The sequence below is a fragment of the Neopsephotus bourkii genome, unplaced genomic scaffold (genome assembly GCF_033783945.1).
Source record: "Neopsephotus bourkii isolate Nb327-2 ecotype Australia unplaced genomic scaffold, CSIRO-AGI_Nbou_v1 NB_1358, whole genome shotgun sequence".
Lineage (NCBI taxonomy): Eukaryota > Metazoa > Chordata > Aves > Psittaciformes > Psittacidae > Neopsephotus > Neopsephotus bourkii.
In genome coordinates this window covers 2680293-2707687 of record NW_026901837.1, presented here as the reverse complement: position 1 = coordinate 2707687, position 27395 = coordinate 2680293, and the positions used below count along the sequence as shown (strand labels likewise).

At 44.0% G+C, this 27395-nt stretch overlaps 1 protein-coding gene across 1 annotated transcript in view; it reads left to right on the top strand.

The window, feature by feature from the left end:
• SEC63 (SEC63 homolog, protein translocation regulator) overlaps positions 1 to 27395 on the top strand; it is a 177182-nt gene that overhangs the window by 98398 nt on the left and 51389 nt on the right. The window contains exon 2 of the mRNA XM_061366768.1: positions 19797 to 19930. Coding sequence (XP_061222752.1) covers positions 19807 to 19930 — 124 coding nt within the window. The 5' untranslated portion in view covers positions 19797 to 19806. The remainder of the gene's footprint in view (positions 1 to 19796; positions 19931 to 27395) is intronic.

The following is a 27395-nucleotide window of genomic DNA, read 5'->3' as shown; positions in this document are numbered from 1 at the left end:
TTTTCTGCTCTGCAATAAGGAGTTTGTGTGAGGATCACAGAGGGCTCCAGAGTGGTGTTTTGTTAAAGCAGTAAATTTGGGTCGGGGTTGCAATGTGGCACCTCCTTCATCCAAACCTCAGTGGTACTAAATTGGTGAGCAGGATTAATGCATGGAGTTCTATTCCCTGCAGGATTTTTCTGGGGTTAACCATGAAGTAAATGGCTTATGTCAAACTGATCTAGGCTAAGACAGAGAGAACAGCCACTCTCAATCAGGATATTCTTTTGGATTTCATTCAGAATTTTTATTCCAAGTATTTCAAACAGTAGCAGTTTACTGTGCTGCAGGAAAAAGGGACTGGAGCAAGCACCTTGGTTTTGCAAGGAAGAATCCTAAAACACATGTGGTAAAGTTTGAAGATATTTTTAAGGAGCCTATAGAAGAAGGCGGGGAAATATGAGTGGTACTGGTATTTTATACCTGTCTGGTATAAATGAACAATATAATGTACAATAGGGAGTCTGTTCTATTATATAATATCGGCCAGGTCTGAGAAGATTAAGCTCTCCAGCTTCCAGGTAAAACTCTGTGTTCCCTCCCTACTACAGGGGCAAGCCTCAACTGGGAGCCTGTAAAGTCAGTGGGCCTCTGTTACTGTTTTGTTCTTTCCTGCTGTCATGCGAAGACTGCTTTAGACAGCTGCCTTCCCTTCTTGTTGATCAAGAAGCAAGTTGTATTTGTTAGGGCATCCAGATGTTCTCCACAGTTCTAAAAATTGCAGTGAGTTTTCTGTTTGCAGTACAATGTTGTACCTACTTTTCTTTGGAAGACTGTGGTGATTTGCCAATACGTGTTTCAGAAGCTCTTTGGGATCTTGAAATCCAACTTGGATGATTAAAACCATAGAAATGCGTTTCAAAGTATTGCAGGAGTGTGCAGAGTTGAGAGCAATTACTCAAACAAGTAGAAATGATTAAACAAATGTCAGAAGTATTGTGCTTGCACTGTGTTGGATGAAGTTTTCAAACGGAGGTTGTGGTTCTGACTCTGGAAAGCACACGTTTCCTCTGGTGAATGCTGCTTTTCCCCATGTGATCGGAACAGAGGACTGAAAGTGATCTGGCAAAGGGAGAGTCAAGGGATTGAAGGCAGCTGTTTCTGGAAGGGGAAGTGCACTCTGGATATGTGTTAGGAAGAGTAGCCTTACTTTGTGTTGTTCCATTGAAAAAAAACCCAAATAGCTTGAAGATGCTTTCAGCACATCTTCCTGAAGTCAGAGAGCTGGGATGCAAAGAGAGGTTTGGTGAGCATCGGCAAGTTATTAGTTTGACACCGGTATAACATTTAATGGAAAAACAAAATCTCAGGTTGGACAGGATGGAGTGCCCTGAGAGAAGCATGCGTGCTGCAAGGGGAAAACAATGTCCTCAGCAGCTGGTTTGAAGTTGGTCGGGGGACGAATAGAAACAGTCATATTATTTGTATGGAACATGTATGCGGTGTGGGCTTCTTCTCAGTTATCAGGAGCCCCCTCAGCACTGTTTGCTGCTGTTGTCCGACTGCACAGGTCTGAGTGAAGCCTGCGTCCAGCCCCTGGGCTCTGGTTGCTCTGCTTTACAGCAGGTGATATTCCTAGTGCAGAATATCCCTTTTTGTCTGTTACACAGGTAAGCAGCATATAAGGAACTGCCATTACTGCAGCCACTCACTTGAGTTACTTTAGGTCTGTTCCCACTATTGTATTTTATTTACAGATCAAGTGGTTTGTGTGATCTGAAATCACATCAACAGCAGCACTTGGACTGGCCTGTTTGATGTCCAAGCAAGCATCGCAAGAAGGGACAGTGAAAAGGAAGGAATGAGGGAACTGCAGCAAAACTTAGCAAGAGAAAGCACGATTGACTAGTCCTGGGAAAGCCTCTGCCTTGGCTTGGCTTGGCTTGGCTTGTATAACGGGGGCTTATACAACACGTAACCCAATCTGACCCTGACCCTGCCAGTGCTCAGGGACTATATTTTTACTAAGATTAAGCTTTTCTTTCTTTTCCTGGAACAATTTCCTTGGCTTTCAGCTTGCCTGTTGGCTGGCATGGCCACAGCAGCCTCACCTCTTTATTTCTATGATATTCAGCTGGCTGCGCTCCGCTTCCCCCACGGCCGTATCTCACCAGGCAAGGCCACTGGCAGGAGGCTCACCACCCTTGAGAAATGGTGTCTGTTCTCTGCTGTTAACAGTGCTGTTGGGGAAGGAAATTCAAATGTGGTAACTATAACAGCACCCTTCAGTTTAGCAAGCCAGCTGTAAGCTCCCTAAGTAAAATGGGTCTCTCACTGCTTGGAAGGCTACAGGACTTACCAGAGCTTAGTTTACCCATGGGGCTTTCTGCCTTTGGGATTTTTATTGTTGCAACAGAATCACTTTAGCACTTGATGTTCTGCAGCACAAACAGACAGTGGCTAAGGATAACAGTAATCATTTGCTTCACATCTCTGAGTAGAGGCTTACATGGACAAATACAGAAGTGGCAGATAAAAATATCTAAAATAGACCTTTAAATATATGTGTATGCATTTCTTTGTCTGCTAAGTGCATCTTCTTGATTTCAGAGTGCATTAGTCCTTAGCTCCTGTACCATGAGTCAGATGATCTGTGAAATGTGTGTGCACAGAGTGTCGACTGTGCTTCTTTCCAGCATCTGAAGAGGAAGATGAGGAAAAAGGGGGGGGGGGGGGGGAAGCAGAGGTTGTTAGACCTAAGACTAAGAGAGCCCATGTTACTCACTGGTAGAAAAAACACGTGTGCTGCTGAAAGGGGATAAGAAGAGCATAGATTCCAGTCAGATGTGCCTCTTGTGAAAAATGAGTAATTAAATGACATTGGTAAATGACCTTGCTTTAATAGGAAAATATCTTAGGGGTCACTTAAAAAGAAATCAAAGCCCCAGGAAAGATGGAGAGAGGTATGACTGCCTGCCTGCCTTTTGTTATTTCTCAGAAGCAAATCTCATTTTGGGGGCAGCTTTGAAGAGCAGCAGTAAAGCCTGGCACATGTACAATAGCCGTGCTCATAGAAACAAGTGCTGTCCTGGGCTCACAAAGGGGCTGCAGAGGTTAGAAAACATGTGTCAAGTGGTGGGCAAATGAATGCAGCCTCTCCTGACCTTGGGCAAACCCTCCTGTGCCTGCCAGTTTGAGAGGGACCCACTCGAGATTTGCCCTCGCCCCCCACCAGAAGGGATGCTCTGGGAGGAAGAAAGCCACTGTCTCCCTGCACAGCCCAGCAAAACCATATGAGATGAACATGGGAGCAGTCAGGCAGGGTCCCGGGCAGCAGAGCAGCCCAGCACTGCTCATCTGCAATGGGGATGCTTTGATATGTTTCTTGTGTTGAAACACAGTCCTGAGCACCTGTAGCCTCACAGGGATGAGCTTTGTGGCGATGACTGCATAAAAGCAATGCCAGCTGAAGAATATATAAGCTGCTGCCCGTGCCTGCTCTACCTGTCAGTTCTGGCATGATGGGTAGGACTCATCATTTTCCCTATCATGTTCCCTATGCTAGGTAGTGATTTCCTAAACCTTTGCCATTTCCCCCCTGGAGTTGCCCCAGTAGCATGTACACCCCAAATAACTATTTCCCAAACCATGTGCCTGAACACCTAGAGGATGAGGGGTTTTAAAAATCAGTTCATATACTGGAAACCTGAAAAGGATTAATGCAAAGGGGAAACGTTTGATCTCTTTCACCAAATAACCATATCAAAAGCTCTTTTCAACGCCTTTTGTTGAAACATATAAAAGTCATGAACTCCTTGGCTGCTGGCCAGATACGTCAGAGCAGATGGGCCCAAGCCTTGCCCAGTGTAAACTAATGTCGCTGTGCTGATCTCCAGGGACATGGACTGACTTTTGACATGGCTGGGTTCAGCCTCTGGTGATTAACAGGATGTTTGCATGAGCAGTAATGCTGTATATTCTGCAAAGAAGTGGGATGAATGGATGTGAATGTATTTGAGAAGGAAAGGTAGCTCCTGAAATACAACAGACATTATCTCCAAGAGAAAGAGACTGACAGACTATCCATCTTCGAGGTGGCTCATAGGAATCCCCCCTATTTTCTAAAAATCTGGGAATTTTTATTAAAAATCTCACTTTGTTCCACATATGCAATTTTGATTTCATGGTGTCTGCCAGGGAAGGCTGCTCCCTGATGAAGGGAAAGTTTCTTTCAGGTCTTGTTATTAAAGCAAAGTTCAAGTATGGGAAACTCTCCCTCTTCTTACCTGAGCTGATGGTTCAAAGAGAAAGGAAGACATTTCCTCCTTCCGTTTTTTCACCCTGTAATTTACTTCAGAGCTTTTCCAGCTAATTTGGAGGGGTACTGAAAGCAGCAAGGGCTGTGGCTCCTTCTCGTGACACTGCTGCTGTCCTGCACTCTAGTTTTGTTTCCAAACACAAGTGTCTCTGGGATGGATATGGTGAGGGTTTAATGTTGAAGCTCATGCTGTGGTGCCTGGAGGCATGGGCAGTCCCCTGTGCAGCAGCTGGAGCTCTCTGTCTGCTTCAGGAGGGCCAAATGGCTCCTTAAACTGCTGCTGACCCAAATCCAGGGGAGCGCATGGGGCACCTGCATGGCAGCACTCCTCCTTTTTGGGGCCAGCTCTAACCAGGTCCCCTTCTAACCACGACAGAAGCTGCTTCTGCAGTGTGACTCTTGGTGCCTGTTGTAAGCATGGTGTGTTCTCAACAGGGTATTTCAACAAAGGAAAGCCCTTAAAGAGGGCAGGCACATTTCTGAGCTTGGCTTCCTGGGAAAGCAAGTTTATGGGTTTATGGGGTGTGAATGCAGATTATGCCCTCATGGCTTTTGAATCTCTTTGCAAATCTTAATCAAACTAGACTCTGAAACATGTGAAGAGAAATGGGTTCCTACAAGTTTAATGATAATGGCAGCTGAGGAATGGAAAGAAATCACCCCTCAGGCTGTGACCTTAGAGCTGGTTAGACATGACAAAATCCCACATAATGGAGCCTGCACAAGTCACCACTGCAGGGAAAGCTTCGGTCAGACCTTGACACTTCCTTGGCACCACACTGAATTGACCATGGGCACAAATGTGGCTTTGTTAGCCCCAGTCCTCAGAGGCTACCTCAGCCAGCCTGCTGGTCCTGGTTTACCCCACTTTGATCCTTCTGTGCCACACTGGCAGCCCTGGGACCCTCCTGGCCCTGGTGCTGCTGCCAGACTGATGCGAGTGTGAAATAACCAGCCCAAGGCAACAGTGGAACCACTCGGAAATGTGCAGTCCATCAGAAACATATGTGCCCACGGTGCTAACTACTGCAGTGATTCTCAAATACAAGTGGGTTTTCTTTCCCCTTGGTACCAAGGGGTTTCATGCTGAGTTGACCGAATAAGACTTTGCAGCAGAATGATTTCCCTGAAAGATTAGGAAAGTCAAACATTTCCTAGGCTCTCAATCATGTCTGCAATCTCTTTATCCCGCAATATGAATGACTTTTTTCCCCTTAAACCGATACATGCACTAAAGCTGAACCCAGTGTTTTCACTCCCAGCTGTTGCTGTTTGGCTGCTCCCCTCTCCACTTACTTTTACATTTGGGGTTTTTCTGTAAGGTGAGAGCCTGAGAGAGGTCAGCTGGAGCACAAGTGCTCTGCTTTCCCCTTTCATTAGCACAAGTGATGGCTACCCACTGATTTCAAATTTGTTTCAGCTCTTACTGGGAGCTCTTTGCAACCTGAAGCAGGGATTGATTGTCGGTGAAGAGGCTCTGCCATAACAAAGGCAGAAGTCAGGCAGGGAAGGTCTGACATGTGAGCTGTCAGAGGTGGTGTCACCGCCAGCTGACCCATCATGAGACTGCCGGGGAAAGCCAACAGGCGCCCTGCTCAGGAGGTTCTAGTGCCTTGCTCCCTGCTAGCTTGTGCTTGGAAACAGATTGACTAACATAATAGAGTGATTTTGTAATCTGTCATAATACCATAAGCTACAGATCCACAGACTTTGACCCCTCGCAGGTATAATGAGCTCCTTTATTCAGCTGCACATGCTCTCTCGATGGGGGAGAGAGAGGGGGGCTTTTTCTAATTATATATCCAAAGCATATGTTTTGCCCAGAAACAAAGCATTATATTCATTAGTAAAATCCTATAAGCTAGGCTCTTTTTATTAGCCAGTTAACTAATTGACAGTTAAGAACGTGTATTAATATCATGGTGTAACCATGCAGTCACTTAATCTGACAGCTTTGTTAAAATCTCAGCATTGCTCCTCTAAGTTGCTACAGTGAAAGGCTGTAGCAGTTGCATTAGAAGCCCTGGTGTTCGGAAACATACAGCTCAGCTGTAGCAAAAAATCGATATAACATCATACAAAGTCTCAGCCTAGTGGTGGTGCCTGTTAATCCTTTGATGGAATCGGAGAAGAGCACTCAAGGTCCTTGCACTGGTCTTTAAAGATCTGCTCAACCCATTTTAAGTAGGTTTTTAGGAGCACACAAAAACATGTATTAGCACATTTTCATTTTCATTTTCCCTTACTCAATCAGAAAATTACCTCATTATAGCAAAACGCAGAGCATTACACACCTGAAGAATACTGTGAAATGCTCAGTGGAGTTTGGGCAAGGGGTGTATGCCGTGTGGGGAGAAGGGGGAGCCCAAGTACAGGTGCAGATGTGACACTGAACACAGCCCTTCCATTCGCTATTTTAGTTTAAAAGGTAAACCGCCTGTATATGGAAAAGCTTAGAAAATACATACTAATAAATACACAAATGAATTACACACTGGTAATAGGATCAATGTCATCATGGCATGATGACATTGTACAAATCGATCTTACATCCTCACCCAAGTAATAGCTCTCTAAAGTAGCCCATATTTGGAAAGGTTGTGGTCACAGCTTTATGTCATGAAGTACAGTGCTTTCATGAGGAAAGCACCATAATAAAAGCTCTACGGGATTACATTAAAAAAAAAAAGCAGCAAATTGGAAATTAGTGGAGGAAAAATAAATATGAAAATATGTAATGCTGTTCTTACAGATCTTTACTTCATACAGATTGGCAGGCACCAAGGTTAATAAAAAAGCTTTAAAATATACCTCCACTGAGCAGCAAAGCTGCCCATTGCCTGGTCACAGCATCCCCATTGTGGCTGAGAGAGATGTGTTTAGCTGGGTTGAAGCTGTTGTGTATTTGTTTGCCTGGCATGCATCACTAGGCGGTCAGGATCACCTGGAGTGGTTGCCTGGCCCTATCCATAGCAAAGATGTGCATGTCCCTGTGCCCCTAGGTTAGGTTAAATCCCTCTGATTCAAACATTTACCTGCACTCCCTGCCTTCTGTGCCTGAATCTCCCATGACAATTATTTCAGCTCACTGACTAGAAGATCAGTCAGGCACCAAAGGCCTTCTCACTCCTGATGCCCTGGGCACCCAGTTTGGGCAGGAACTCAGTGTGCCCAGAGGTGCACAGCTAAAAGTCACTGATGTTCTGTTTCAAGCTGTTCCAGCTCCTCACCAGTAAATCTCACTGCTGCAGCTGCCCATTCTGGGAGCGTCACAGGCTGGGCTGCTGCTGTGGTGCACCAGGACAGTTTCAGAGCATTCCCCGTCTCCACCGCTTACAAAAGATGTTTCACCCCCATCTTCATTTATTGCAGCATTCCCATCTCCTACCATGGGCAGCACTGAAGTACATGTCAGAGAGCTGTGTGGCCAGACTGATCCCACAGCCAGCTCCTGTTGCATGAAAGATCTTGTCTGGGATGGTTGTGACCTAATGGAAATCACCTTGGCTGAGGAAGATGCATTGGGACATTTCTGACACAGCAGCAGAGTCAAAGTGTGTTCAAGAGAGTATTGATTACACTGCAGACAAGAAGGCTGCTCGTGAGAAAAGGTCATTTTTTTTGAGGCAAAGAAGCCTCTCTACCAGAAGTGGGCTGACGTTAGTAGGTAAGCATGAACATAAGCTTTCACTGGGCAGAGATAATAGGAGAGGCTAAAAGGGAGAGCACATAAACTTAGTCACCTCCTGTGGCCCCCTTCCTCTACTGTATCTAGGGCTGCTGTGCTAGGGATGTTCAGGGCTATGTCCTGGCCCAGTCCTTTTAGTCCCATCCATCCATAGATCTATTGTTCATCTAACCACTTGATCAGCTTTCTGGTATCATCTGACTCACCCAGCCTCACGTAGCTGTCAGCAACAAAAGCTGTCTGTATAAAGAATATCTGCTATAAAGCAGTCTCCTAGTTTTCTCCAGTTTCCCCCACGCTGATGGTGCAATACTTGCAACCAGCTCTTCCGCTTAGCTGTTGTTGCCAAAGCTTTGTAAGCCTCCAACATGCTCTTTCCTGGCCACCTCCTCTGCAGAGTCCCAGCCTGACTCCTTGCTCCCTGTCCAATGATCTTAAGATGATCTCCTTGATCATTTCAGCTGCCTTTCTCTGTGCCTCCTCTTGCTTCACTTTCTATAACAAGAGTATATACCAACAAACATCTGATTTAGCCACAAATGTGAGGTGTAGATGAGTTCAGCCAGTAGGTACTATTTTTAAAGTCCCTTTTATTTTTGCTATGACTTCTCTTTGATATTAATTGCTTTTCAAGCTCAATGAAAACAAATTATCATCCTTTGCATTCTGGCACTTTAATCTAAACCCAGACACTCTTGCCCCTTGAAAATAAGCAGAGGACAAAGTAAACCAGAGAGCTGTAGTTAATTATAAATCATTGATAACAACTGATGAAAACTCTCTGGAAGCCAGCACAAGCCCCTGTGCATAACACTGCGTCCATGGTTCTGCAACTATTTCTTGGACAAATCTGACACAGCCAGGAAATGGTGACAATACAAATTTCACCTGATCACTGGCACCATGACTGAGATTGAGCAACAAATAAAATGTTAGGGAAAGCCCTTCTTAAACATTCAAACAACATTCATTAACAAAAGCCAGCCTTGGTAAGCAGTCAGCAGTGTTATGCTGTGCCAAGCCTCTGTATCTTGGAGCAGGTTTGTGGGGTGGACCATAATATCACACTTCCTGAGCATTTTCTGAGCAGCAGAGGAGTAAACAACACCTCTAATGTGAAATCAGGGGTAAAATGAATTAGGTGGTGATAACCCTTTGAAAAAAAAAGGTATTTTGTGAGTTTCTGTGCAAAGACTGTTTGAGCTCTAAGCTTCATAATCAGCTTGGAAAACAGTTTAACCCACAGGGATCTTTGTGACTTACTTTCATCTTCCCCAGTTTGCAAGGTCAACTATCAAACCAGGTATGTTTGAAGAGTTCTAAATGCCAAGCAGTAAGTGTAGTTTACAGATGATTTTCCATTTCCAAAGGCAGTATTATTGCATAATTTTTAGGCCATGTTTAAAAATATGGTATAAAATAGTTTAAACAAAAATGGGAAACTCAGAGGAAACAGGGAGGGGGGAGGACTTTTCAGATAATCCACTTACTGCATCTTTGTTGTGCCTATCCTCACAATACCCCTGAGTCCCAGTTGCTGGATTTAACTGCAATACTTGTTAATTTCCAGAGAAGCAGCAGCTGTGCTCTGGCTTTCGTTGTTAGTATTCCAACATTAGTGCCCTGTTCTGATGCCTGTGAAGCCCTGCGGTGAAGCCTGCACCTCTGGAAGGGTAAAAGCCTCATATTCGAGGCTGGGGGAAAGGTTGAGAAAAGGAGAAAGAGAAAGAAGAGAGAAAGAAAGGGAGGAAGAGGGAAAGACGAGAAAAGAGAAAGAAGGAAGAGGAGAAAGGTCAGGTTTGGACCTAGGTCAGTGGAAACCCTCAACCCCTAAAGCACTGCTCAGCTTCAGTCTTGCATCCCCACAATTGCTCCCTCGCACCCAAGAGGAAAGAAGAAAGTAGGCCAAAATGCCAACCAAACTGATTCTTGATATAACTCAACCAGGGGATTTTCTGCTAAGGGTAAGACTCCAGGGAATCACAGCCTAGACATCACATATCAAGTGCATAAGCTCTTCTTTTCCCACTCTTCTGGCTCTTCTGGCATCTCACTTTGTTCAGGAGCATTGAGGGGTTTTGAGTGCTATTAACCTCTACACAAACTGAGACAAGCTGCCAGCAACTTGCTCTAGAACCTTTTTCCTGTACTTCTCCCTCACCTTCCCCATCCCTGCTATCAGACTGGCCTGGTCTTTGTGCCTTGTCAGGAGTGGATCTACAGAAGGTTTTGTGGAAATCACACCAAAATGTTAGGAAGTATGCCAAGGAGAATATGATACGTATCTTCTCTTGCCCCTGTTTGGAAGCAAGTCGGACATAGGGGGATGCAAGAATCCCAGCCAGAGGGGGTTACACTCTTGTGGGCACCCCAAGAAGAAGTTAAAACATGGAACATTTCTTCCTTGTTAATCATGTTAGGTCATCGCGTCATGTTAGATGTGTTGTACAGCTTAACTTTTCTATGGTTCTGGTCAACTGCTGGTTTTAGCTCCATCAAAACCAACATGCAAATCCACTGGGCCATCAATTTGAATCTGGCTCCTCTACCAGAAATAAATATACTAGCCACAATAAAAAGTGTCAGTGAGAAGGGCAGTTGTGCTTGCAGGGAAGAGGGTATGGGCACTTGCCCTTGGGGAACTAGCTGCGGGCACCTTTCCTCCTACAGCTTTTCTATGGCTATGGGCTCTTCTGAAGCCCTTACAAAGAGCTATTCTATTAGCAATGCTCATTTCAATGAAATATGCCATGCAAACCTGTTATCTTCTCCCCTTCTCACCTACGTACCCTAAAAGCTTTCTTCCTTTGTTGGTTTTATGACCCAGATATGCTAGACTTATATAACATCACATTGCATTTTGCTGAAAACTAAATATACCTATAAAACTGGTAAATCGTTGGAAATCCATCACCTTCTTATCAGACTTGTTTGGCAATGGTGTGAGCTGGAAAACTTCCCAATGCTGTGTTGGATTACCATTGCTGCAGAAAAAGTTAGTCAAAACTTACAACTAGCAGCTTAAACATTAATAGCTAGAGTAGACAAAGCCTATAGATTGTGGTACATGAACTGTAACAAGCATATTACAAGATGCCTAATAGCTAACTACAGAACTGGCCAAACTGCTTTAAAAGGGTGTGAAACAGGATATAGAAACACTGTGGTGGCTGGTATATGGAATTTCCATAAAAGTTTGGCAACCCAGATGGGACTCCAGGAAACCACTACTGGATGTCAGACCCTCTCTTCTCCAAAATGTCCAGCTGCTGGCATCCAGTGCGTTCACCTGTGAACTTTGGGAAAGGAAGGTGCTGCCTAGTGAGTGTTAAAACTCCCTACTAACTTCTGGATATTCTGTGTTCCAGTGGGTTCAAGTCCCAGCTCAGAAGCACACTAGGAGAGGTGTGTACAGCCTGATCAGTGTAAGGCACACAGACCTGGCATACAGATATGGGGAGCATACCCAGCATAGAGGATGCCCTTAGCTCCCTGCTTGCTTCTAACCCACCTTTTGCTACTGCTTCTGCCACTCCTCCAGCTACTGCTTGTGCTAACGTTCTTCCAAATCCTGCTGTGATCCAGGAGCCTGTAGGTGGGGAGTTCCTCCTCCAATATTGCATATATTTACTAATCTGTAAACTGTGGAATCCAGGAGATCATACAATCATAGAACAGCCCAGGCTGGAAGGGACCTTGAAAGGTCATCTGGTCCAGCCTTTTATGGGACAGGGAGCTGAGATGAGCTGTTCAGTCACATCTTGCAAACCTCCAGCAATGGGGACTCTATCAAATAGGGACTCCTCCATGGGGAGGTTGTTCCAGTGAGTGATTGTTTTCACAGTAAAAAATGTCTTTCTTATATCAAGATGAAACCTCCCCTAGTGCAACATGTACCCATTGCCCCTTGCTTTCTCCATGTGGCTCCTTGTGAAGACAGCCTCCATCTTCTTTGTAGCAGCCCTTTAAGAACTGGGTACTGTGCTGAGGATACTCCCTGAGTCTTCTCCTCTCCAGGGAGAAAAGACTCCTTCAGTCTTTCCTCACAGGGCTGTGTGGGGGAGTAAAATGCCCAGACTGAGGGAAGATGCGGATCAATGTGCGCAATTAGTTTCAAACATTTGTACTGGGTATAACTCATCATGGGGGGAAACTCCAGTATTATTGAATATTATTAAAGGAGTTATTTTGATGTGATGAAAGAGACAAAATAGCTGAAAAGGATGCAGAATTGATGAAACAGGCTGGGGAAAACAGGAATCTTTGGCTGGCAAATGATCCAAATTGGGATTATAAAAATGCAGGAGATAAAGCCAACTGTCAGACAGCAATCTGGAATGTAGTGGAACCTATTAGAGCTTGTGGAGAATTGGGAGTGAACTGGATGAAAGTACAGGAATGTAGGCGGAGGCTAAATGAACACCCTAGTGACTATGGGAGATGATTATGGTGGACTTTTATTAAAATATGGAGGAATGACCGTGCAGAACCTTAACAATGAACTAGCATCAAGAGCATTTGTTGATCAAGATATGCTGGAATATATTAAAGAATATAGGCCTAGTGGCAAGGGAAGGCATTACAAAAGATCCTAAGCGTGGTGGTGTTCATGTTCAATGGATGGGAAGAAAAACACAGAGCTGAACTTGCAAATGAGAAGAAACAGGAAATGCAGCAAGCAGCTAGTCTTTTAGCTGGGGCACCAGCAAAGAGTATGCAACTAAGAGGGTGAGGGAGGGGATTCCCCCTCAAAGAGAACAAAGCAGGGGAAGAGGTAGGTCAGACTGGAAATTTGGAAGAGGAACGAGAAGACTTGGAAATAACTGGGAGGAAAAGTGCCATTACTGTGGGATACTTGGCCACTGGCAAAGAGAATGTCCCCTTTGTCCAAAGGGGCCTTGCAGGAAACTGGACATGGGAGGTGTAAGACAGGAATCAAGAAGTGAGCCACAATGACTGGAGTCAGGGGACTCAGAAGGCTCTGTGGAAACTGGAGTCTATGGGATGGAAAAAGCTCAGCTGAATCATAAGGGAAACATAACTGAGGGAAAGAAAGGAAGTTAAATTTTTAGTCAACACAGGAGCAACACTACCACTTCTAAATTCTGCACCGAAGGGATCTGTATCACGGGACGAGGTGTTAACTCAAGGGGCAATGGGAAAAGGAGAACATGTTTTAAGTAACCCATTCCTACTAACAATAGGAAATAAGGGGGCGTGAGGAAGATTTGCACTAGCAGCAGGGTCCCATCTCGTTTCCTAGGAGCTCTCCTCCAAGCCCCGGGGTACAGTCACACAGTAGCGGGGGTATGTACAGCACCGGAGGCCCAGTATCCCAGCCTCGAGCTCCCGGAGCCCCTGGAAGCGGTGACCAGGGATCTGCAGAATAACCCGGGGGAGGGCCCATCGAGCAAAACCAAGGGGAGGCGCGCCCCCTGCTGGAGAGCAGTGGCACATCCCCGTGAAGAAGAAAATCCTCGCCCAAGGAATCTTTGAAGTGTGTGAATCCCCATGTAAAACCCCAGTGCTACCAGTAAGAAAAAGTCGGATTAGATAAAGATGGGGATCCTGAGTTTGTATTTGTTTAAAGGGGAAAAAAAAACAGTCTTACCGAAGAAATACCCGCTGACTATAACTTGATTATTCCATGTTAAAGCCCAATGGAAGCATTGGCTAACCAAGTAGAGCAAGTACTGTCAGCCCAACCATCTGTGCAGCTGCTAAAGAATTATTAATACCTGTCCTACCTGTCAAAAATTTTCCAGTGTATGAATTGGGAAATTGACCATGGGCACTTTCCCCATTACAAAGATTGCAAATAGATTATGCTGATGCACCTGCACTGTGTGGATGTAAATACTTGCTAGTGATAGCAGATCAATTATCAGGATTAGAGGCTTTCCCAACAAGAAAAGCAGACACTGAAGGAGTAATAAAAGCTCTTCTTAAAGAAATTATTCCTAGGCATGGAGTACCAGTATCTATTTAATCTGACAGAGGGTCACATTTCACTGCAGAAATAATTGACCAACTTTATGCGTTTATGGATAGAAAAAAGATTGCACACCACTTATTACGCTCAAGCATCTGGGCAAGTAGAAAGAATGAACAGAACTATTAAGGAGAGAATACCTAAAATATGAGCACATACATGGTTAAAATGGTCAGAAGCATTAAATTTAGCCTTATGGGACATTCAGAATGCCCTGAGGCAAACCTTAGGACTATCACCTGCTGAAGTTCTTTTTGGAAGACATTTAGCTGTGCCTAGAACTTGTATCCTAGCCAAAACCAGCCTCTTGAATGGAGATAAGCATTTAACACACTGCATTCTAAATTTACAATAAAGTTTCAAAATGAGAAGGGAGCCTGCTCAGTGGTACCAGCCCACCTCTCCAGAGATACAGGTACGCAGAGTGCAGCCTGCGGATAGTGTTAATAGAAGTATTTTCCTGTAAATCTAAACTGGAACCCAGGTAGGAGGGGCTGTATAATTTCTTATTAAGTTCTTGCCTTGCTGTAAAGGTTACAGGGAAGGAAGCCTGGGTCCACCACTCAGACATCATTCGTACTTTGGAGATTAAGCCCATTTGAATTTCTGAAGGATGAAGGAGCTCTGAATTCATGGCATTTTTGTTTCTTTTCCAGAGCTACTTGAACATGGGACTCCCTTGATGCCTGGTTAAGTGAACTATCAGAGACTACTTATAAGGGGCTTTACACATCTTAATACTAAGATGCTACCCTTATATGAGAGATTGTGGAGGTTTTATGTGTAAAGTGACTAACATTTGCCAAGCTTACTACACAGGTAAAGGGAAAGCCCCATTATGAGAGAAAACCTCTATTTTAACTTGTCATAACCATAGTCTCTATTACTAAAAAAAATAACTGTTGGATATGCTGGGGATGGACTCTTCATTAGGGACTGTAGTGATAGGACAAGGGGTAATGGGTTAAAACTTAAACAGGGGAAGTTTAGATTGGATATAAGGAGGAAATTCTTTCCTGTTAGGGTGATGAGGCACTGGAATGGGTTGCCCAGGGAGGTTGTGAATGCTCCATCCCTGGCAGTGTTCAAGGCCAGGTTGGACGAGGCCTTGGGTAATATGGTTTAGAGCGAGGTGTCCCTGCCCATGGCAGGGGGGTTGGAACTTGATGATCTTAAGGTCCTTTCCAACGCTAACTACTCTATGATTCTATGATTCTATGTAATACGTACTCACTTCCCATGACACTCAGCTTCAAGCATTCCCCTGTTAGAGATACCTATACCAAGTAACTGCTTATCATCGAGACCACACTGATTCACAACAGTGGGAGGTGGTAATCCCAAGAGCAAAGAGCAGATATCCAAGAGGTGTAAAACGTCAGGCTCCCCCCACTTCAACTGAAGCTCCTATACAAAGGTGCTACCCTTGTGAGCAGCTTTAATGACTGTAACCAAACAATGAAAATAGGAATGGCAGGAATACTTGGGGACTTTTCCAATACACCTTGCCCTGTACCTGAGGGAAAAGAGTAGTTTTAGATATGTGGTAAGAGAGCTTGCAAAACATTATGAGGAGGTTGGTCAGAAACTTGTATGTTAGGAGCCATTACTCCTACTATTTTTATGTTTCAAATTTGATTATGGAATCGGGATCACGGTTAGGGACATTTATTTGTAGGAACAAACATAGTAATGCACTAACAGAAAGGCTGACTGCATTCCACTCCTTCACTAGGTGGTTGGGAGTGAGCAGATTAGGAAAGGCCTTGGTTACCACTGCGGTGACAAATCCTTGGCAATAATATCGCTGATGCAATTAGGGCATTGCAAGAATAGGTGTCACAACTCTCCAAAATTACACTGTGAAACAGAATGGCATATCAAAACAGATACTTTGTTATCTTCACAAGGGGGAGTATGTACAATTATTAACACCAGTTGTTGCACCTATGTTGACCAGAGCGGAAGGATTTCAGCTGGTGTCCAGAAGTTGTGGGAACAAGTAAAATTAATGCCTAAAGTGCAATTGGACAACACTTCAGCTAATTCCAAGAAGTAAGGTCTTGGCTCCCCTCCTGCATACCAGAGTTAGGAGTAGGGCAAAATTATTGGTTATTCATTTTTGTAATGATCTTTACAATACCATTTGTTTGCCTTCAGTGTTGGAACATTTGCTGTAATCCGTTTACAACTTAGAGGCTACAAATATTCTGCCTATGGGATAACAAAAGGAGAACTATTGTAGAAAAAGTTAGTTGAAACTTACCACTAGCAGCTTTAACATTAATAGCTAGACAAAGCCTATAGATTGTAACTACCCTATTACAACATGCTAAATAGCTAACTATGGAACCAGCCAAAACTGCTCTAAGAGGGTGCGAAAAAGGATATACAACCACTGTATATTGTTTAAGATGACCACTTAGCAATCACTTAGCAATGAAACAGTGAGCGAACTGAAGCAATAAAATCATGAAAACCCCAGACCCTAAAATTGGTGGGGAACTCAGATTGTAAAGGTATGTAAATGTCTAGGGGTTTCTTTGTTTAGAGTCCCTTTTTGGAGACACCCAGCTCAAGCTGTAGTGCTGTTAATAAAAAGCACTTTATAGAAGAATGTCTTTTCCGCTCCTTGATTCAGTGGACACTCAAGAGTCAAACTCTGCTGTGGTGGCTGGTATGTGGAATTCTCTAATACTATCTGTTGGCCAGTCACTGCCTCTGGAAATCCCTACTCTCCAGACTCCATCGGCTGTGGGAAGGGAATCCGCTTCACAGAAGATCAGGCAGGTTGTGGTATATGGGCCACAAGTTCTCACATCTGCTGGTTTAGGTGTATCTGCTGGATTATAAGTTCCATTTCCCAATAATAAATGCTTTAATTCTGCTTGGAAACCACCTATCTGTTGCAGCTGAAATGTTCAAAATTTCACCATTCTTACCCGCTAAACCAGGTTGTCATCTTTGATATTTTATCAGGTTTGTCAGAGCTTTTCTTCCAGAGATCAAAAGAAGTTCTCCTTCTCCTGCCAGTAATTTGGGTCTCCAGCTTGTGTGGGTAGGAATTAAGGCAGTATTGAACTCAGTGGGCTGCATTTTTGTAACATTCCCTTCATAAAAGCTGAAGGTGCACACTTGGTAGAGGTAGTCAGCAGATGACACTCACCCATGAGATCAGAAACATCATCAGTGCACATGCAAGAAAGATGCTGTGACTGTGAAACCACAGTGCAAGTGACCACGCATGTAACTCCAAGCAATGTGAACCTGGTGCAGGGTGCTGAAGGGAAGCCAGGCAGACCCTCCAGCAGACTGTGAGATGCTGGCGGAACCCCCCATGGCTGCAGTAACCCATGTGTGCATAGAGACCCTGCCCATGAGGAAGGGGTCACTTTCACCACTAGTAGCGTGACAGTGCTGTGTTGTGAGAAAGGGCACTCCTGTGATTTGATACAGTGGGTCCTTCTAAGTATTTCGAGAGCATTTTGGGAAGATTGAATTCCTCTAGTTTAGAAATAGCTACTGGGGAGTTCCCATGTTACCTTCACTTCCAGTGGACTCAGCTGCCCCTGGAATTCAAGCAGCTGGGGTTGTTTTTACCCAGGTGACCTTCCAGAGAGACCATGAATGGAAAACGCTTCTCTCTTTCCCCTGGGAAGCAAGGGATGACCATCACTGCTTACGCGGAATTATGTACATAAGGAACATCACCTGAATAAATCATCAGGGTGTATGCTAGAATGGTCTCTGCTCACTGCTATTCAGTTACTGCACATACCAGAGCCAGATGGCAGAAAATATTTTTCTCAGGTCCTCCTTTCCAGTGGCTCCTGGCTAATAGCTGGCTTGCAGGGGGCAGAGACAGGATGAGGATAAGAGCAGCCTCACTAGGTCCATTCAGGTGACTAACCCCCTCACACGTCAACATGGCAAAGGAGTGATGTTGCCAACAGCTGATAGAAAATCCACAGCAGGGCTCCAAAATGAGGACATTAAGAAGCAGTCTTATGATCTGCAACATGAGTGATACCTCCTTTCCTTCTGATCTGGCTTCTGTGATCAGCTGATCACATCGCTCAGAGATTTTCTACAGGGTACTTACCCATACTGCCTTTTTTTTACTGTACAGAAGCTTTTCTCTGCCTCACTGTGAAACATTAAGGATCATGAACCCAGAGGGAAGTAAGCTTCATGCATTCAGGTATCCTCTAAAACAGCTACTACAAGAGTTGTCATCACTGCAGAAGGTCTACAATACTGAAGGCAGTGTATATAGTGAAAGACATGGAAGGAAATATCTTAAACTTTGTCTGCAAAGCCTACAAGGAAATAACTAGGAACAATTACAAATGATATAAATGAAAAATTATTTTTTAAACATTTTAATTAATACAAAATCCTTTCCCTAAAAAGATTGCAGGTTTCTTCCATCTGTGGCACCAGGACATTCCGTGTCCCTCCCTGGTTGTGGCACTATTACCTTTCTCTCAATTTCCTGCATCAGTCTTCTTTAATGTTGAGACAGCACTTATTTCCACTAAGGCATGACCTACACTTCCATTGCATGTGATGCCATCACCACCTCTGTGTCACATTTTCCCATAGTCTGAAATGTGAGCTATTTATGACATCACATTTATGAGCGGCTGTACATGGGACTGTGAAGCTGTAGAGATGGGCATGTTCCCCTGAATGGGTGTGATTAGCAACTTTTGCTGCTTCAAAGTGGTAATTTGCCATTAATGGTGTGATGCCAACACAGTATCTGCCTTTTGATTTAACACCTTTAGGGTCACATCCTCTTGTAGAGTATGATCATTGCTGCAACTACATTCAGAATCAGACACATTTTAAATGCTTGCCCTCACATGGCAGATCAGGGTCTACCCTGAAAATCATGAGGACTTTGTGTGTCTGAATTATTATTACAGCTACAGAATGGTCCTTTATTTACCCAAGTATTACAAAATGTCTTCAATAACAGTTGGTTATTTACCCCCTGAATGCTGTTTCCCTTCCAAGTTCTTACACATCTTAAGAATATTGTGCCTTTTTGTCCTTTATTTACTTTCCTAATATTGCTGCCCGACTTCTCCTCTCATCGTCTCCCCCTCTTCCCCAACCCTGCTCCTGCAGCTCTCCCCGATCCCCGTCCCCTCGCTGCCCCATGCCCAGGGCAAACCACAGCCATTGCCGCCGAGCCGCCCAGCTTCACCCACACCCGGGATGAAACCAGCACCGCCCCAGCAGCACTCCCGCACATCACAGACGCCAGCCGCACCGCTTTCCAGGGCCCAAGGGGATGCTTATTTAGCCCGCGGATGCGGACACCGAACAGGCGGCTGCCGGACCGCTACCTTAGGGGAAGGGCGCCATCCTGCGGATAGGCGGCGGTGGCACGGGAGCCAGGCGGGGATCGGCACCCCCGTCTTCGCAGGCCAGCGACGGCGGCCACCCGCCCGCGGGAGCCGGGCGGCGACATCGGGCAGCGACACAACACCCCCCTGGACGGGGACCAAACCGGACAGCCCTCCTCAGGTCCCGCGCCCGGCGCGGCGGAAGGCGAGGGGTGGGGCTTTCGGAGAGCCAATCAGCGGGCGGGTAGGGGCGTGTGTGGGGAGTGGGTGCTGCCGGTGACGCCAGCACGGCTATGGTGGCTGCACAGTGACACGTCTGCTTCCGCGGCGGCGGCGCCCGGAGGGGGCGGGGGAGGGCCCGTTCTCGCGGGATCCCGGAGAGGCCGTGCTCGGGCCCGGGACGGCCAGACCGTGCCGCCGGCGGTGGACGGCAGCAACGATCAGGGGGCGAAAGGCACGGCGCTGAGCGGCCATGGCGGGGCAGCAGTTCCAGTACGACGACAGCGGCAACACGTTCTTCTACTTCCTCACCAGCTTCGTGGGGCTCATCGTCATCCCCGCCACCTACTACCTGTGGCCGCGGGACCAGCACGCCGGTGAGCGGCCCTCCACCGGGCCCAGCCTGCTCCTCTGCCCACAGCCGCGGGCATCTCCTCACCCGACCTCGTGCCTCCACGCCGCGGCAGAACGGGCCCGTGCCGGACCGGACCGGGCCCGCAGCAGCGCCGCTCGCCTCGCAGGGGGCGCCGATCCGGCCCTGCGGGGAGCCCGGTGGAGCGCTCCCCGGGGGCCGCCGCTCTGGGGGCCGGTGGGCTGGCTGTGTATCTGCTACCAGCCGTTTAGTGGTACCTGGGGGCAGGCGGCGAACGGCAGGGTCGGAGCCCGCCTCCCCTAAATGCGCGCTCCGTTCCGCGCCTCTGCGCCTGCAGAGTCATCGCTGCGCTGGGGTCCAAGGCTTTGTTTTGATTTTTTTTTTTTTTTCTGGGTTCTTTTCTCCCTTATCTTCCCGGGATTTTAGGTCGGGTGACCTAAATTTTCATCGTGGAAAAAGAACAAACTATTGAGTTTAAGCCAAAGAGGAAAAGTTAATCAGCCTCTGTTTCTATGTGCCGTAAGGTCACAGCGAGTGTTAAAATGGGGCTTTAATTTTCCCCCCTGCAAGTCACTGTTAAATGTCCCGAAGTGCTAGATTTATGTTCCGACCTTTGGGATGGTGTTTTGTGCCCCCAGGCAGTGTTTGAAAGTTTCTCTGGTTGCAAATTTCATTTCCACAGTCATTTCCCTTTGGCTTTCCTGCATCTTTCTGTTCTTGGAAGAAAGCATTTTGGTACATAGGCTGTGCACAGGAGCACATTTTTAACAGCCTTTTTGAGATGAAAAGGGCTGTAGAAATAGTGTTTAAAGGCAGCATATTAACTGTTTGGTAGAATAGGGATGCTTGATGCTGATTCCCATCTCTGAAACTACAGACCTTTTAAAAACACTTGTGCTTTGCAGTCTGAGAGTGATCCCTTTTGCTGTGTCTGGTGGCTATTCAGTGTTTTCTGTATGCCATTTTAAATGGCTTGTTTGGTTCTGTTTAACTTAGTTTTATATGTAAAAGAAAAAACAATGAAATCTTACTCCTGTACCTTCTAGTATGGTGTCAATAGAAAGAACTGACAGAACAAATGCTATTTTGGTGCTAACTCATAGCTGTTTACAGTCCTGGTTGCTGCCAGGCATGCCTGTGGCTTCTGGCAGGGCACTGGCTAGAGAACCTCTTTGGAGGACTGATCTCTGCCCTCCAGATACTACCTGTTGTACAGCTGAGGAGTTAATTCTTTCTGTTGGAAAGGAAAGGTTTCTCTGCCTTGTCTTTCCAAGTCCTGACTACTGCAAGAGGGAGGTGTTACTGTTGTTGAGGACATTTTTTAATCTTTGGGTTGCTTTTAAAGAGTGTGGGATCAGAGAGAAGAAAAATAACTCCTACTTCCCTAACCTTTCTCCAAAACTCAAGATCTGTGCGTTATTTTTGTTCTGTTGAGGGGATGAGAGGCAGTGGGGGAGAAAATTGCTCTTTTTCTTGAATCATGTTTTACTTCTTCTGTACTTAGCAGCTGCTTATTGGAGAAACTGATGTGACTTACTTGAGATGCTGTGCAGAATGGTATGGTTAGAAGTGATGCTCAGTGGTGTTAACTTTGGTTTCAAGGGGCTGAGAGAAGCAGGGAAAGCCACAGAAAACCTGTCAAGCTTGGAAACACTTTACTAGCCTTATATTTGACCTTCAGATACTGTTACAGAATGACAGAAAATGACAGCCTAACTTTGGAATATGGCTATATGGATTGTAGCCAGCTTCCAAATAGGCCTGCCATTAAACATTACTAATTTCCCTCTAGTTAGCATTGTCAAGTGTATGGAGGGCCTGCTGAATATTCTTCTGCAATTAGTGCTAGATTCTTACAAAGCTCCGTCAGACCATACTTTCTGAAATATAATGTAAATTTTATTACACTGTTGGTACAAAAATGAGTCAACTGAGTGAAAATCACCAGGCATGGCAATGAATGGAAATGAAAGAATGATCTCTGCCTCATTAATTGTCTTAATGGATTGTATAATGTGAGTATAGTCTAATTTTTAGCATAGGGTGTAATAGTGTGCCTACAGTCTCCTGCTTGAGTTCTGTTCTGCAGGCTGGTTTTAAATGGAGAGTTGAGGTGGTGTGCAGGTCACATTCAGGACTACTGGAGTGGTCTCTTGCTTTGCTGTGGTGTTCTAGTGTTTGAGTGTATGGCTGTTGTGTGACTCATTTCCAGGAAAATCAGTGGTTTTCTCAGTTTTGTATGTGTTCAAGCATATGTGTTCCAGCATTTGAACTGGATTTCAGGAATAAATTGAAACCTTGTGATGATGGAGAGTAGTGAATGTTTAGCCAAAACTTCTTGTTTTCAGAATAATTCACTAGCTAAAAGAAAAATAAAACCCTTAAACCAAAACACATGCATTGTTTCAGAAGCTAAGAGATGATCTATGTGTGTCTTGAGAGGAGTAATTCTCCAGCACTGCTAACTTCTGATTCCTGTAATGACTAGGGATATCTGGATGTTGATAGTCTCATTTTGATTCTAATTTAGAGCCGGTTTTCTAGCTAGCGGCACACAGTACTGGGCCAAACACAGTAATCTCTGTCAAGACCTCTGCTCTCTCCCTTTAAGACCAACTAACATTTTTGTTCTTGAGTTGTGTTTTGCCCTACCTGTGCTAGAGAACCCAGTGTAGATAGAGATGCCTTTGTTGCCCTGAGTGGACTTGCTGAGGTCCAGGTGGACTAGCTAGCTGCTTAAGCTCCAGTTGCAGCAGAGCCTGCTGGGAGAGGACTGGATCAGGGCAAACTTTTGAAGCAAATTGCATTCCTGTGCTCTTCACTCCAAAATCCTTTTGCAGTGTGAACCACAGCACCTGAAAGACATTTCAAAGATTCCTTCTTTTTTTTTTTTTTTTTGGTCAAAAATAGGTTGGAAGAAGATGAGCTTCAGTCACATTAGCTTTCAGCCGCTCTCACAAAACAGTCTGAAGCAAGAGCAAAACGCAGGAGGCTGAGCCTTTGGTGCCGCTGTTTCCTTCTACAACTGCATTGCTTTAGGTTGCTGGTACTTGATACAGTAAAGCACCAGCAGAGAAGGAATGAGAGTGTAAAACATTCACGACTTTCTTCAAGTGAGGTTTAGCACCAAAAATCTGGGAATTGCTGATGGTCCCTAACATTCTGGGATTTGTCCTGTAGTTTTGTAGTAAATGCTCATAGAATAAAGGGAAGGAGGAAAAAAAAAATATTAAAAATCAGTGTTTGTGCCACCAGGAAGATTGGAAAGTAGGAATGTATGTATTCTGCTTTACTACTTGTGAAAAAGTTCAATGTGTTTCCTAGTGTCAGTGTTTTAGCGGGATAGTTTCTTTTGCAAGCTATTAAGATTTTGCTCTTAGTAGTGTTTAAAATAAACTTGCAAGAGACCTTTTCAGTACTGTTGTCTTGAAGAACAGTATGACTTAACTGGATGCTTTTCTCAAGCCCTGTATAAAATTTGAGCTGCTTGTCTTTTCTGGGTGTCTAAACCTGCTTTCTCCAGGCATTCTGAGATGCAACACATAACAAGTGTTGTTGCAGCCTGCAGTAAGGATCAATACTTAATATTTGGGAGGGTTTTGCTGTGGTGTGGTAGTCTTCCTGTGAACTGTCCTATAACTTCATTACCTCAGCTTTGATAAACTAAACAAGCAGGTAATTGAGTTTGTAGAACAGATTTGTCCCAATGACTTTATCTCTTTGGTGTTCATTGTAGAACTAATAAGGCTCTTGTAAAAGGTTAATTGTTCAGCTTTGTGTCTTGGGTTGCAATTTCATCACTGCTTCAAGGTAGCAGTGCTCTAAGAGAGTTAAGTCCTATATTTTTTTCCCCCTCCTTTGTGCCAAATAGAGCACCTGGGCAGTGTGGGGCGACCATAAGCAATTAAGTTGAGCCAAAAAACTAATGTTGGGCTTTTTAACTTTTTTTATTATTTTGATGTTTATTATTTCTGGGTAAGGCTCACTTTGTGGATGTGTGGGATGGTGCAGGATGCGAATGAGCTCGGAGGCAAGAAGGCTGATTCAATAGAGGTGGTGGTGAAGCTTCTACATTGTTTATCCTTGATTTGTATCTTTAGAATATATATGGGTCTATCTGTGGGGTTTTTTTATTTTATTTTATTTTTTTTTTTTTTTTTAAGAAAAAGGGCAAACAGGACCCTATTTCACGCTTCTTGTGGATAACCTATGTTTTGGGTAAATATTGGTATAACTTTAGCATGATTACTGCTAGGGATGCTATTGCAAGGACTGTTCTTGGTTTGGAACAAAAATGTATGGTTGCTAGTGAGTTAACTCTGGTACAGATTGAGTTAACTTGAAGTATTTTCTGCAGTGGGAATTTTTAAGTTGTTTTTCAAAAAGTTAATTGCAAGAGTTGAAGAAAATACTTTTTTTTTTTTCTTTTTCTTTTTTTTTCTCAGCAGCTAGGGATGGATAAGTGCCCATTAACGTGTTTTCATGTTGGGCATGCTTTGAAGCAGTTTCATAGTAGGCTTGTGTGGATTAAACACCAGCATCTGGAAAGAAAATGGAGAGCAAGAGGTGAATGAATTTAGTTGGATAATGTGCCAGTTGTTGCCCAGTGCTGTGTTTGCTGAACTTTGTGTACTTTTTGACTTATGTCTGTGCTGCTGATTTGAGACATGCAATTATAAAGCAGTGCTGAAACAGGTGGTCACAGATTGTGATGTACTTCATAGTTAAGTACGTGTATCTGATTGTATAAAGCTTGTCCAATTTTTTAATTCAGTTTTTGAATTTGAGGCCTACATTAGTAAATTAGCCTCTTCTAGGGCACTGAGTATTCATAATGTGTTACAAACCCGATGAAAGGAATAAAAGTTTCTGTCCTTAGTCTTTTGATTTGAACAAAACAGGATGTTGAAAACTGTTCAAAAACTCCAAAGAATAATAGCTGGGAATGCTGGGATGATGAAAGTTTTCTCTTGCAGTCTCTTCTCTGAGAGAATAGAGGCTGTAGGAGCTGTTATACTTGGAACATAGATCTTCTTTCTTAAATTGTAAGAACAGAACAATTTACTCTAGGAATAAAAAAAAGAAGGTATTTGTGTGAAATAGATAAAGGCTGTACAGTTTACTTTCATTGTGATAGAAATAATATATGTTTTTCTCTTTTTGTCGGTCCCCACACCCCAGCAATATGTTGTCCTCACTCACTAACCTTTTTTCCATGCATCGTTCTCTTTTAAATGCCTCTGAGATATAGCTAAAGCTTTCTTTAAGAAACACTTAACAAAATCTGGTTAAAGGAGGCTATTCCCTGCTAATCTTTGAAGATGCTGTGCCTCTAGAGGTAGCTTAGGCAGTTTGAGAACCCCTGTACTAGCCCACCGTTTTTGCAGTGGGGCTGGGCAAAGTACAGCTCACTTGAAATATAGTTTCCTAGATAACTATTAAAATGAAGAGTAGACTATAATGGTGGTAATACTATTTTGTTATTTTTTTACTGTATTTGAAACACGTTTTTTGCATACTGCTGTTGATGGGTAGTCCTTGGCACCTATGTTCAAAACCTTGAATAGAAGTCATGAGAAGGTCCTTCTGTTTATCTGCCCACTATATTGAATATCCCTGTGTAGTAAATATGAAGGTTTCTCTAATTTTTTGTTGTGCTTTTCATCTGTTGATCTTGAGGCAGTCTTCAGACATCTGTATTAATCCCCTACTTAAAGAAGGAAGAATAGGAATTGAGGCTATAAAGTTTACTTGGCTCTTTAAGGACAGACAGTGAGTCGGCAACTTGGATGTGGCTCAAGGTGGTGTACAGAATGCAGGCAGCATTTCTTCTGTTTTATCTGTAATGGAGGAGTAAGCATTTGTAACATGGAGCAGCTGAGGGAGAGGAAGGGCATCTTGGTGCTACCTAATGCTACTGTTCCCAGTATAGGGTAAGATTCTTCTGTGCTGCCTCTAACCCTCTGGTGAGATAAGATTGGCTGGTGTGGGTTAACTGTGACCCCTGTCCTTGCTCACAGCTCATTAAAATCTTATTAACCTTCTCTCAAAGTATTTCATAGCATTTTGGTATTTGATAGTACAGGATAAAAGTGCAGGATACTGGTAAAGGACAGGATAAAACCACAGGATGCCATGCTCATTGCTAATGTTAATGGATGAGCATGGGTGTGAAAACCTGATATCTGTGAATATAAGCATTTTGTGCCTGTATGTGTATGTACTTGTCCTTTCCTTTTTATATAACCTTTTGAGTATTATGTCAGGAAGTGGGAGGAGGGAGAGTCAGTGAAACTCAGTTGTGCATTTAAGAACTGTTATGACATAAATTTATATTTTTTTAAGGTATTGAAGGTACTGTGGTTAACTTAAACCATTTCAAGTTCAGAAAAATACAGCTTTATTAGGTGACTATTAAAAGGGAGAATGGAATATAATGGTGATACTTAATATTATTTTATTATTTTTTTTATTATATTGCTTTTTTGAGGCAGTAGGGTTTTTTGCTGAAACATTTGAAGAAAGGGCAAACATCATGAGATGTCATTAGTAATGCCTAGCAATTATCTCTAAAAATACTTCTCAAAACAAAGCATTTGGACAGAGTAATCTAAACTGCTCTGTTATTCAGAAAAAAAGGCATGTCTTTTCATGGAATATTTTTGAAGTATTGTAATCTTACTGTAAGCATTGTAGCCTTCTAGCAGTAAAATAAAATTAATAACCCTTTATTAAAGATTAAGCAGCTTCAGGACTGTCCTGAACTGATAATGATCAAGCTATTACAAGAACTTTATCTCTCATTACATGTACATGAACATAAAGCTGTTTCTATTTATTTTTAAGTTCAATCTTTGTTATGGAAGCTTATGAAAACAGCATTCTAAAAGTTTTATTATATACCTGGTTGTTCAGTTTCTACTTGCTACAAAAATATCTTGGTTAGTCACGTAGATGACACTGAACTGCCAGGATGTACAGGCTACATATTAGGGAATTCAAGTTAGTGCTATTTAACCTCATATTTTCAAGGGTGAAGTGTGATGGTTCAGTTACAGTTTTGTGAGCAGCTAAACCATTCTTGCAGGAGGAGTAGAAATTTTGAGAGAAGAGCAAGGTAAATGATAAGGAATGGGATCAACAGTGATTCCAGAGTGAGGATTTTGGTCTCATTCACTCTCCACTCAACCCTCCTTTCAAATGCATGCCTGTGAAGAAGGGTGCAGATCTGCAGTAATTTCAACAAGTCTAGGATGGGGCTGCTGCTTCATCCTTTCACCCTGCAGTGCTGCCTTCTCCCAGTAAGGGATTTGTAGTTCTTTTCCCTGGTTGTTAGACAGGACCTGATACACATGCCTCCATTTCATGGTCTTGGGAGGCCATGCTGGCTGGCTGGACCATATCAAGAATAGGGACAAGCTCAAAATAGGTACTTCATTTCTTTCATGAGCGAAAAGATTTGTGTCTGC